Raw genomic sequence first — 13756 nt, forward strand, 5'->3', positions numbered from 1 at the left:
ATTCTGCTGCTGCAAGGCGGTGGTTTCTGGCCAGTCTTAGCCTCTGGAAGTATAAGTTGCATGAAAATGCTTGCTATTTCTAAGTAAGATTCTCACAGACCAGGCCTCAGCCTTGAAGAGCTTACTATTCCAGTAGGCTAAGGGGTTATTCAGCCTTGACATCTGAAGACACACAAGACCATCCATCACCTTGCTGCAGCTAAGCGGTTCTGAATATAGTACTGTGATGGAAGACCCCTTTAGGTTCCATGACGGAAGACGGCAAGTGTGGTGCAGCAGTTTGAGTGTGGGTCTAGGACATGGATAGGCAAACTAAGGCCCAGGGGCCGGATCCAGCCCAATCGCCTTCTAAATCCGGCCCACGGACAGTCCAGGAATCAGTGTGTTTTTACATGAGCAGAATGTGCCCTTTTATTTAAAATGCATCTCTGGGTTATTTGTGGAGCATAGGAATTTGTTCATTTTTATTTTTCCCCCAAAATATAATCCGGCCCCCTGCAAGGTTTGAGGGACAGTGGACCAGCCCCCTGCTGAAAAAGTTTGCTGACCCCTAGTCTAGGATTTGGAAGCCCAGGGTTCAAATTCCCACTCAGCCATGAAGCTCACTGGGTTATCTTGGGCCAGTCACTGCCTCTCAGCCTCACTGCCTCTCAACAGGGTTGTTGTGGGGGTTAATTGAGGAACAGGAGAATACTGCACACCACTGTGACCTCCTCGGATAAAAGATGGAATACAAATGCTAAAAGGAAGTAAGAAAGGTGGTGAGATAAATATAAGAAAATTAAAAATGTCTTTACTTGGAATTAAGCATAGCCAATTTCTTATCCTTTCGATCCCAAATTCAGCATAGGCCATTCTCAGATTTACACATCGTACACTGCCAAATTTCAAACCAGTCTGATGAATTATTTTCTAACCATAAGCAGTAGAACCTATTCCTCACACCTCAATTTCTCATCATAACAGCAGAATGTGATTCAGCCAACTCACGCTTAATGCAGGGCTATAAATGTGGCTGCATAATAATAAATTATGTGAGAGACTAATGATGGCAATACATAAACTGCTGAAACATTTTATCCTCTAATCTTTAAACTTTCAGTCAAAAAAAAAACAAATATGATTTTTCAGGAAAAAGTGTTTATTGTAGGAAGTTTGCGGGGGCTATGGGAGCATAGATGAGTGCACTTACAAGGAAAATTCATGAATAGAATTTATGTCTACGTATTTCTTATTAAAAAATCAGGCTATGATACTTGCAAGAAGAATCACATAGCTATATTGATTTAAATTGTTTTACAAACAGGAATTAAGTTACTTAATTCCTCCAGGAGCTTAGAAAACCCTCAATCCATAAGTGCTCAAGCTGTGAATACCAATGGAAAACTTATTTCCGCAGTTTAAAGCACTAGAAAAGTACTAAAAGGCTTTTTACCGCCTGTCAAGAGATTTAATTTTCTCCAACGAAAGTGCCTGTGTGTGTGTGCGTGTTTAAAAAGTACTAGTTCTCTCTTTTCAGCCAGTCATTCTATACAGCAAAAGAACCCAGCCCTCACTTCCAGCCAATTTACTTCCAGAATAAAAATAAACCTGAGGAGTGGGAAGAACACATTTTACTGAAAATCAAAATTTGTCAAGGGGACAGATTTTAATGGTCCGAAACTCAAATCACAGCTAACTTGTCCCAAGTCAATGAGATATTTAAAAAAACAAAAACAAATTTACTCTGGATCCAACCCAACAGCCTGAAAGAAGACACTTCTATATTGGTTTCCATGGCTAGGGTTCTTAATAGCTACTGGACATAATGGCTTTGTCCTACCACTACTGTCAGAGGCACTATGAGGGGTTGCTGGGAATCCTACGTGTGGGAAGTGCTTTTGTACCCAGGTCCTGTTTGCAGGCCTCCAATAGGCATCTTTAGCATTGATTTGCCCATGCTCTAAGATCAGGAGACAAGGTCCTCCTGGTGCTCCTCTCCCCAGTATGAGGCATGAAGTGTGCAGGTCTGGGGGAAACCTTATCCCCATCCTCATCTTTCCTCAATGAGAGGCATCTCAACACATCTTCCTATAACGTCAGGTGGCTTAGCTGAGACATGGTTTTTCTGGCATGCTTCACCGAGAACATTCCACAGCTGGGGAGCTACAACAAAAAAAGGTCCTTTCCCTTCCTGCCAGCCTCTGAACCTCCCTCAGAGGAACTCCATGAGAAGGGCCTCAGATGAATGCTGAAGGACAGGGGTCAGCAAACTTTATCAGCAGGGGGCCAGTCCACTGTCCCTCAGACCTTGTGGGGGGCCGGATTATATTTTTTGGGGGGGGATGAATGAGTTCCTATGCCCCACAAATAACCCAGAGATGCATTTTAAATAAAAGGACACATTCTACTCATGTAAAAACATGCTGATTCCTGGACCGTCCGCAGGGCAGATTTAGAAGGTGATTGGGCCGGATACGGCCCCTGGGCCTTAGTTGCTGAAAGATTTGTGTAGGTTCCCATCAGCCCTCTGAAACTCTCGAGGAACATGTTCTGATCTTCTGGCCCCAGCCAAAAACCTGGGTGGCCACTTCTAAGATTGGATCTAGAGTTGAGAGAGCAAAAATCTGTTCACCCAATGGGGCTTTTCTGTCCCCTTCTCTTCACTGCAGTCTTGCAGCCTCCAAAAAGACTCTCCAGAGAGTCAGGGGTTCCTCATGAATGTGGAATGTGTCAGAAAAGGCTGCCCGAAGGGGGATGAAAAAATCAGAAAAAGTGGAATGGAAGGACGTTGTACAAATCAAACTCCACCCAGTGGAGGGGATGGTAAAAAAATGTACAATTGTGCCAGTGTGGGTCACTACATCTGCATCCAGCCTACAGTACCTAAACAAACACTAATGCAGGCTGTGCATTAGCCCAGAACTGAGGATACAGCCACAATGCTCTGTAAATCTTAAATAGTTTCCAAGCGATCACAAAGGAGTGTTTAAAAGAAAGGAGGGGGGCACAAAAAGGGAATGAGCTTTAAAGGAATCATTCCTCAACTTTGCCCTAGAAACAGAAACCTCTTAAGGCAGAAGCAGGACTTATTGTCATCTGTTGGAGAAAGGGCCTTGGTTCCTTTATGGATCTAAAAGAAACACCAACCACAATCGCCACATAAATAATACAGAGACAAAAGCAAGCTGTCTTATCACCCCTGCACAACATGCACAGAACCGGCAAGCATAAGCCATCAATTGCTCTTTTGTCAAGACTTACCGAAAAATAGTAGAACGATAATAGCCTCCCTTGTCGTGTGAAATTACAGGATTAAAATGTTCCATACTAACCAATGGGGAGCATCTTGTATTTTTCAAAACTGTATTTTGGCAATGATTCATTAGCAATGCATTTCGTACCAGCAAACAGAAGCACTGTCAATAATGCCACAAGCGGCTGTTTTTCCCCACACTCACCTTCCACAGTCTGACCTTCTCTTTTCAGCATCTGGACAGCTCCTACATACTTCTTCAGCTGTACTTTTAGCACCTCATTTTCTCTGCAAATACAAGAACAGCAACAAATAATATTGCTCTTCTTCTTCTTCTTTAAAGGTGGGGAACAGGTAAGTACTCTGGAGCAAGTTATAAAATAAATAGCGAACACGGGGATCCAATACCTGATATAGTAGAACTGTGACCATGGCCATAAAACTCTGATTCATGTGACTGGATGGATGTTGCAGCCAAGAGGCAGCTGTGCAAATCAACCGATAAAGCAGCCCTATGCCAAAGTCAAGCTGTTGGTCCATCTAAACCAGCAACGTCTACTCCAGCAATAGTCAAGATGGTGGCCTTCAGATGCTGCTGGACTACAACTCCCATCAGTCCCAGCCAACATGGTCAAGGACCATGGGAGTTGTGGTCCAGCAACATCTGGAGGGTACCATGCTGGCTAGCCCTGCTCTGCACTAATTGATGGCGGCTTCAGAGACATGCAAGCGCAAAGAGATGGGGAGTTGATTCCCTATATTGTTACTACTGGATGTATTACTGCATTTATATGATTCTTTGCCTCCAAGGAGCTCCAAGTAGCATGCACAGTTTCATCCTCACAACAGCCCTGTGAGGTAGGTTAGGGTGAGAGAGCGCTACTGGGCCCAAGGCCACCCAGTGAGCTTCATGGATTCGAACCCCGCTCTCCCAGGTCCTAGTCCAACAAACTAACCACTACACCACACATTATTTGTGTTTGTGTGCCACTGTGGGTGAGATTACAGATTAAAGGAACATACATGAGTAAGAGGAAAAGCAACAACATTCCATAATCAGGGTGAGATGGATGCTGTGATTCTCTACAGTGCAGGGTTTGATACCACGTGTATATTTAAGGACAAAAAACACAGCCTTCCTTAATCAGCACAAAAGTGCATCACTTCCTTTCCAAAGTGGACAATCAGATGCCTCCAGGAAGCCCAGAAGCAGGCCATTAAGGCAACATCCCTCTCCCAAGAAATTTGCTCCTGAACCCAGATTTTCTATACAGCCACCTTGGCTAATAGACATTGAAAGCAACTACCCTAACCCTCTTAACCAGGGGTCAGGAAACTTTTTCAGCAGGCGGCCGGTCCACTGTCCCTCAGACCTTGTGGGGGGGCCAGACTATATTTTGGAAGAAAAACAATGAACGAATTCCTATGCCCCACAAATAACCCAGAGATGCATTTTAAATAAAAGCACACATTCTACTCATGTAAAAACATGCTGATTCCCAGACCGTCCGCGGGCCGGATTTAGAAGGCGATTGGGCCGGATACGGCCCCCAGGACTTAGTTTGCCTACCCATGCTCTTAACTTTCTTCCTCTTCTCTTTGTTTTAATAAAGCTAAGCTTGAAAGTATGTGGCTAATGCCTGAGGAACCTCTTGGGAATCAGAAGATGCCTGGAGCAGAACTTTCACCTCCTCTCCTTCCCTCCCCATGACTAGCATTAACAAGCAAAATATGCCTAAACACGTTTCTTTCAATGAAAAAATGCCCAGGGCACTAAAAACATCCCAAGAAATCTCATTTTTTGTTACTGGGGTGTTTTGGCTTTTTTTCTTTGTCCCAACTAGGGACAATTTTCCCAAAACACTGGTTGAGGGTAGCAGACTGAAATATCATTCTTCCACATACAGTGGTACCTCGGGTTACAGACACTTGAGGTTACAGACTCCGCTAACCCAGAAATAGTACTCAGGTTAAGAACTTTGCTTCAGGATGAGAATAGAAAGGGAAGGGAGGGTAAGAACAGGAAGATTTAAAGGAACTATTGGAAACTCTAGGCAGTAGAGATATAAGATGATCAGAGCCCCACCGAACTTAAAGCATGGGAAGTCCCAATAAAAATTTATCATTTGGCGGAATATTTGGACTATATAATATGTATTTGTATAATTTGGAATATTTAATGTGATTGGATTGGATTGTTAAAATGGAAAACTTAATAAAAAAATTTTTTTAAAAAAAAAGAGAATAGAAACCGCGCGGTGGTGGCGCGGCAGCAGCGGGAGGCCCATTAGCTAAAGTGGTGCTTCAGGTTAAGAACAGTTTTAGGTTAAGAACGGACCTCCAGAACGAATTAAGTTCTTAACCCGAGGCACCACTGTACACTTTTCTTTTCTTTGGCAGCATTTTTACCTCACAGATATACTACATTTATATTGGGGTAAAATTTGAGTAAAATATAATTTTCATGAGTAGATTATAACTTTGTTTTATTGAGCTTTTCAGAATTACAATAACCTTGTTTCATTACGTTTCTCAAAACTGCGCACACACACACACACACACACACAAGAAAGGTTTGTGTGTAGGGAATCATGTATTGTTTCTGGAAAGTACAAACTATGGGCACATGATAGCAATGTTTAAACACCACTGCCAGAGGGAATAATGCTACTGGAAACTGCAGGAGGGGAAAGTGCTGTTCTGCTCAGGTCCAACTTGTGGGCTTCTTGTAGATTAGCCACTGTGAGAACAGGATGCTGGACTATTTGGGCCACCAACCTGTTTTAGCAGACTCTTCTTCTGTTCCTTACCTGCCATAACTCCCCCAAACAGGGGGCATTTCGGCTAATAAATCACTACAAAATGATTTGGGGGTATTGGATAAGGGTACAGAAACGTTTGAACTTGTTAGACCTTGAAAACCCATGGCGGTGCTTCTTATCAGTGTCCAAGAAACGAGCTGCTTTGTTTAGCATGGACGAACAACAACCGTTCATTCCATTTGCAAGGCTGAACTAGCTGTTGTTCTTTTGAACAGTGCTAGTAAAATCAAGGGAACATTTTCTCAACTTGGGGAATGATTGCTACATAAAAGTGACATTACAAAGGAGCCTTCAGGAGAAATCTCCTAAGAATTCACTGGGAAATGACTTGGCCAGTATATTTTCTTTAATAATTACAGAGCTGTCAAGTCAGATTTCTGGTCAGTGCAACTTTGCTTAATTCAGCCTCCTCCAGAACTGTACAAATTCCTGTGTGGCCACGGAGTATACATTACACAACGATGAAATTTTAATGAAGATCCCGAAGGCATTTTATGCTGTATATTACTCTTACTGCTTCCGTGTGAAGAATCCAAACACCAAGCATCAGACTTGATCTTTACAGAACAGGAGCAACTCTGCGAAAATTATCACTTGAATCTGAACGAGAGAGAAAACAATTTAACTAAACTCACTGAGTTTTAGCCTTTAAAGAAAGAGAGAGAAGGGTTAACGGGAAGATTATAGCTTTCCGTTTATTGCAGTTCTGAGAAACGTAATGAAACAAAGTTATTGTAATTCTGAAAAGCTCAATAAAACAAAGTTATAATCTACCCATGAAAAGTATATTTACATTTTAATTGCTTTTACTGCTTTTAGCTTTATGTGCTTTATAGTGACCACAGACTTTGTGATGCCTAATAATCTACAGACACTTCGGGGGGGGGGGAATCATAGTGCCAAAAAATGACTACAGATTTAAAGTACATCGTGTTGGCTTCATTTTTCCCTTGCATGTCTAGGTCAGGGACTCGTGATTCTTAGTCCCAGATATGGAAGGTTCAATAGCATAAAGCTAGAGTTTGCCAGATGCAATTAGAATTGATGGATGACCAACTTATGACATATTGAGCTAGAAAATAAAATAAAATCTATCTAACATAAACTTTTGTTTTTTACTAGAGTAGCATAACATAAGTTGGCAATGGATGGCTTACAAATAAGAAGGATTTTCAGCCTCATCCTAAAATAATGAGTTGAGGGGGGGAGGGGAGCTTTTATTCTACACAATCCCTCTCAAATATGGTTTTCTAACTGGACACAGAACCAAAAAGTAGATATGTCTTTGCAACTACTCAATGGTGAAGTAAATTTTATTTAGTAGAATATGCATATGCCCTTAATAGCAATCAAAATTACTTTTATGAAAGTTTGAATGAGGCAACAAATTTGCATTAGGATAAAGAAATTGCTGCACCACGAATTTCAGTGTTTCTAAGGACTTCTCCTGAATGTGAAGACAGGCTGTGGCAGATGGAGTGGACGAGACCAATAGTGGGTACAATGGCGAAGAAGGCAATTTCTGCACGTGCTGTAGAGGAAAGTAAGAGGTAGGTGGGGGTCGTCAACCTGGGAAGGTTGCCTATCTAGGAAAAGGAAAACTCTGATCCTCAACGTCCACTGCCTTGTGGGATATCTTCAGGAGAAGAAAAGGCTAAAGAGTAAGCCCTACACAAATCCAGAGTGCAGTCCCTAAGGCAGTTGGATGGCGCCTTGCATGCCTCATTCCATCAACTCAGGCAGTCAAGCTGGTCCCAAACCTTTTGCTCTGCTTTCCTTTGGACCACATCAGTGAGGCTGAGAGAGCGGTCTTGTCTTCTGGGCAGGTCAGAACACACTGCCCAGACTTGCACCCTGGGAAGGTCACCGCAGTGCTGTCAAAGCAGAGGTCTGACTTCACCCTTGGAGGCGCACTCCATTGTCTCTCGTGATAGATGGATGCCAACAACAGCAATTCTGGACACAGCTGGATACAGTACTTTGTCGTTTAAAAATTACTTTGCACCTATCCTGCTTTGAATTAGTTAGATACATTTCATCTCCCCCCCCCCCACTTATTGAAAATTCTCTGGCAATATTTCAAGATGTCAATTACAGGTCTTCCCATGCTAATATAAAAATAATGGGTTGCAGCTATCAATAGCCATGCTCAGAGTAAACCTACTGAAATTAGTAAGCATGCCTAACTTAGGTATATTAATTTCAGTGGGACTACTCCAAGAAGAGGGAGATAGTGAAAGATACAGGAAATTGAATGCAGATTTCCAAAGAATAGCAAGGAGAGACAAGAAGGCCTTCTTAAATGAGCAATGCAAAGAAATAGAGGAAAACAACAGAATGGGAAGAACCAGAGATCTGTTCAAGAAAATCGGAAATATGAAAGGAACATTTCGTACAAGGATTACCATAATAAAGGACAAAAGTGGTAAGGACCTAACAGAAGCAGAAGACATCAAGAAGAGGTGGCAAGAATACACAGAGGAATTATACCAGGAAGATATGGATGTGTCGTACACCCCAGGTAGTGTGGTTGCTGACCTTGAGCCAGACATCCTGGAGAGTGAAGTCAAATGGGCCTTAGAAAGCACTGCAAATAACAAGGCCAGTGGAAGTGATGGTATTCCAGCTGAACTATTTAAAATTTTAAAAGATGCTGTTAAGGTGCTACACTCAATATGCCAGCAAGTTTGGAAAACTCAGCAGTGGCCAGAGGATTGGAGAAGATCAGTCTACAGCCCAATCCCAAAGAAGGGCAGTGCCAAAGAATGCTCCAACTACCGCACAATTTCACTCATTTCACACGCTAGCAAGGTTATGCTTAAAATTCTACAAGGAAGGCTCAAGCAGTATGTGGACCGAGAACTCCCAGAAGTGCAAGCTGGATTTAGAAGAGGCAGAGGAACCAGAGACCAAATTGCAAACATGCGCTGGATTATGGAGAAAGCTAGAGAGTTCCAGAAAGACATCTACTTCTGCTTCATTGACTATGCAAAAACCTTTGACTGTGTCGACCACAGCAAACTATGGCAAGTTCTTAAAGAAATGGGAGTGCCTGATCACCTCATCTGTCTCCTGAGAAATCTCTATGTGGGACAAGAAGCTACAGTTAGAACTGGATATGGAACAACTGATTGGTTCAAAATTGGGAAAGGAGTACGACAAGGCTGTATATTGTCTCCCTGCTTATTTAACTTATATGCAGAATTCATCATGCGAAAGGCTGGGCTGGATGAATCCGAAGCCGGAATTAAGATTGCCGGAAGAAATATCAACAACCTCAGATATGCAGATGACACAACCTTGATGGCAGAAAGTGAGGAGGAATTAAAGAACCTTTTATTGAGGGTGAAGGAGGAGAGCGCAAAATATGGTCTGAAGCTCAACATCAAAAAAATGAAGATCATGGCCACTGGTCCCATCACCTCCTGGCAAATAGAAGGGGAAGAAATGGAGGCAGTGAGAGATTTTACTTTCTTGGGCTCCATGATCACTGCAGATGGTGACAGCAGTCACGAAATTAAAAGACGCCTGCTTCTTGGGAGAAAAGCAATGTCAAACCTAGACAGCATCTTAAAAAGTAGAGACATCACCTTGCCAACAAAGGTCCGTATAGTAAAAGCTATGGTTTTCCCAGTAGTGTTGTATGGAAGTGAGAGCTGGACCATAAAGAAGCCTGATCGCCGAAGAATTGATGCTTTTGAATTATGGTGCTGGAGGAGACTCTTGAGAGTCCCATGGACTGCAAGAAGATCAAACCTCTCCATTCTTAAGGAAATCAGCCCTGAGTGCTCACTGGAAGGACAGATCGTGAAGCTGAGGCTCCAATACTTTGGCCACCTCATGAGAAGAGAAGACTCCCTGGAAAAGACCCTGATGTTGGGAAAGATGGAGGGCACAAGGAGAAGGGGACGACAGAGGATGAGATGGTTGGATGGTGTTCTTGAAGCTACCAGCATGAGTTTGATCAAACCGCGGGAGGCAGTGGAGGACAGAAGTGCCTGGCGTGCTCTGGTCCATGGGGTCACGAAGAGTCGGACACGACTAAACGACTAAACAACAACAACAACACTCCAAGAAAAACTTGATTGGTTACAATCTTACATAAAATATCCTGTTTCTACATTTGGGAGGGATTGGAGCTCAAGGATGAAATTCATGCTTTACAAGTGTTGGAATTCATGTTATGTAATTTAGCTGCTATTCAGCTAACCCTAAGTAAATTATTTAGCACCCTAAATGCTTAATGAAATGTTTTAATAAATTTCAGGCACTTGCATTTTACTGCCAGGTTTGGAAAGGAAACTTTTGCACACATACACACACTACGTTTTTCAGATGTTTGCTCAGTGGAACATGTTATTGCTGTATGCCATCCTGGAAACAAATTTGCTCTTTCTGTAATGCGGAAGGGAGGGAACGCAGACTTTTGACAAATCAAAGTTCAACCATTGAATGAAGCTTTTAGATAGATAGGTAGATAGATAGATAGATAGATAGATAGATGATATAGATGATAGATAGATAGATAGATAGATAGATAGATAGATAGATTGCGGCCATTGGCCCATATCGAAAACAATACATCAAAATTTATCCATAAACAATACAATTTAAACAGTTCCAAGTTAAACCACCCGTATAAAACCATTTTTACTTCAGTTAAGTAAACACTATACACAATAAGCTCCCTCTATGTAAACCGCAATTCAAATCCATCAGATTTGGGGGGTATGCGTCTTAGTTCTGGCACTTATTGATGGTTCTTAAGTTTAGCTAAGCTGTCATACAGTGATCCATTTCTCCTCTTTTGAAATAAAACATTAATCAGGTATCTAGCGACTGCAAGGGATCTACTTGTATCTTCGTCGTTTAATAAGTATATTATTTGGGCTTCCTGAGGTCCGTCAGCAATTCTCGATAAATATGGGGCCAGAAACTTGGACCGTGAGGCCGAATGTAATGGACAACAGAAGATTATATGATATAACGATTCTATAGATCCACTTTTACAGTCACAGAGGAGTGAGATCTGTCCGTTGGAGAGTCTGTTACCCAACACGTTTGATGGGAAAACATTGAATCTAGCCTTTATAAAGGCATACCTGTGCGTCACCACAGATAAGGTAGTTAAATAAGATGGAAGTTTTGGTGGTGGTGTTAAGCCAAGGTTTATCGGCGAACAGGTGCCACCACCTGTCGCAATATTAAATTGTAAATCCATCTCCTCTAATTTGTGAGTTATAATTCTCTTGGCAGAAATTAAATCCAATTTTAATAGTTCAGATGGAGATAGTCCTAGGGACACAAGTTTCCCATGTATTATTTTTGCCCAGGGGCTAGGGAAGTCATCTCTCCAGAGACACTGTATCAAGTGGAGATTTGGAAGTTTATGCCATAATGCCAACCAGTAACAGAAGATGCATTTCCATAATGTGGTTTCTAGAGATGTAACATTTAGTTCCAGTCGTATAGCAGTATTGCTTACACACCTGGGTAATTTTAGCAACCTTCTTAGAAGCTGGTTTTGGATTAACTCCAAATGGGTTAGATTAACAAAGGACCCCCATATTGGGATTGCATATGCTATTGTTGCAATCACCTTTGCCTTGAAAACTTTTAACACTGATGGAATATGGAAAGCCCCATCTGAAAAGAAAAAACGCAGTAGCGCAAAGGAAAGGGCTTTAGCTCTGTTTAATACATATGCAAGATGGACCTTCCAGCCCATGTTGTGTTGGAGAAGGACTCCCAAGTACTGAAATTTAAAGACTTGGTCAATAGCTTTTCCGTCTATTCTCCAATTATAGGTTTTTCGACTCTTGGTGAAAATTAGGACTTTGGACTTAACATGGTTAATTGTAAGAAAATTTGATTTGCAGTAAACATCAAAAAATTTTAATGCCCTCCTAAGGCCGACTCTTGAGAAGGATAGGATCACTGCGTCGTCTGCGTAGAGTAGAAGGGGGCAACGATATTGGGCAAGACGGGGGGCGTGGATCGTTTCTTGAGAATCTATCAGAGGCGCCCTCATATCACTTATAAATAGATTAAAAAGGGTCGGAGCAAGGATACATCCTTGACGAACACCTCTATTGATAGTTACTGAATTTGAGAGGTCGCCAGCCGGAGTGATTCTCACCCTAGCGGCCGATCCGTCATGCAATTTAGGTATTAGCCACAAAAGTCTTTTGTCTATTCCCCATCGGGCTAATTTTCCCCAAAGTAATCCTCTGGGGATGCTGTCAAAAGCGGCCTGAATGAAGCTTTTAATTGAAATAGACTTGAAGTAGCATAGGTGCAAAGTTATAAAAGGCTAAAGAACTACAAGCCAGTTAAGATATTAATATTCCTCCTCTGGTAAACTATGGTTTATCAACCTGTGAGGAGTATCATGGACACTCCCAGGTCCCTCCCCTCTTAGACCACTGGTTTTGTGAAAACTAGAGTTCCGCATCACACCCAAAACAAGGATCTCTAGCTTACTTTCAGTTCACTAGCCATGAACTTGAACCATTGTTTTATTTGTCTCAGTTCTTCCTAACCCAGACTTCCCCATTTCAGATACAGTGGAACCTTGGTTGTCGAATGCTTGGGAAGTCGAACATTTCGGCTTTCGAACGCTGACAACCCAGAAGTGAATGCTTTTGTTTTTGAAGGCGTTTCGAAAGTTGAATGGCTTCCGAGGTGCATTTCTCCATTTTTTCAATGGATTTTGCTGACCGGCAATTGCGCCTTGGTTGTTGAACGTCTCGGAAGTTGAACGGTCTTCCGGAACGGGTTGTGCTTGACAACCGAGGTTCCATTGTAGTGTAAACAAGCCAGGATCACTGCACCATAGCACAGCTCTGCCAGAGTTTATTCTCTCTCTTCCCTTTCCCTTCTTGACTCCTTTTCCTTCTATTTTCTTCCTTCCTTTTTACTCTTGGCTCTGATGACTGATCTTCTTAATGGCATCCTGAATTGACATGCTGCTATATATTGTGCTCTTATTGTTAATACTTGTTACTGTACTTGGAATCATAGAATTGTAGAGTTGGGAGGAAAATCAAGATTCATCTAGTCCAAACCACTGCAATGCAGGAATCACAGCTAATGACTCCGTGACAGGTGGCCATCAAACCTTTATTTATCCAGTGAAGGAGAGTCCACCACACTCTGCTCCACTGTCAAATAGCTCTTACTGTCAGAATGTTATTTTTAATGTTTAGTCAGAATCTCTCTCATACATACATACACACACACACAATTTCTGGTGATTTTACAGAAGGCGAACTAAATTTTACAGATACCAAAACATGAACAAAACCATCACAGAAAATGTAGAAACTGATAACACAGCCTGAATGCCACACACTGAGGATATATTCATCAAGGAGCATTCATCAAGATTAATCAGGGTAGAGACAGATCAGTTTCCTCTAAGGAAAGATTAGGTTCCTCTAAGGTAGCATCTGTCTCCAGGGATGGGAATCTCACAAGCGGCCTCCTTGGTTCCTCTGCTCAGAACATAAGAAGTTCCATAGCCAACAGCTGAAAGCATCTTCTCTGGAAATTTGTTTTAATTCTGTTCCAAAAGCAATTTAAGCCATCACCATCTCTTTGGTAAAGAATTTAGATAGGGAGACTATGACATTGCACCTCCTCTCCACTTACTTGCCTCGCAGAATTGCTGCCCTGGTGAAAGCTCAAAGGAAAAGGA

General features: G+C 42.1%; 1 protein-coding gene across 6 annotated transcripts in view; it reads right to left on the reverse strand.

Moving 5' to 3' along the window:
• Positions 1 to 13756, reverse strand: part of SNX29 (sorting nexin 29) — a 213788-nt gene that overhangs the window by 156276 nt on the left and 43756 nt on the right. For all 6 annotated transcript variants that reach the window (XM_053364008.1, XM_053364009.1, XM_053364012.1 and 3 more), the window contains one exon: positions 3441 to 3523. In XM_053364008.1, the coding sequence (XP_053219983.1) occupies positions 3441 to 3523 (83 nt within the window). The remainder of the gene's footprint in view (positions 1 to 3440; positions 3524 to 13756) is intronic.

Source organism: Podarcis raffonei, chromosome 14, assembly GCF_027172205.1.
Source record: "Podarcis raffonei isolate rPodRaf1 chromosome 14, rPodRaf1.pri, whole genome shotgun sequence".
NCBI classification, from domain to species: domain Eukaryota; kingdom Metazoa; phylum Chordata; class Lepidosauria; order Squamata; family Lacertidae; genus Podarcis; species Podarcis raffonei.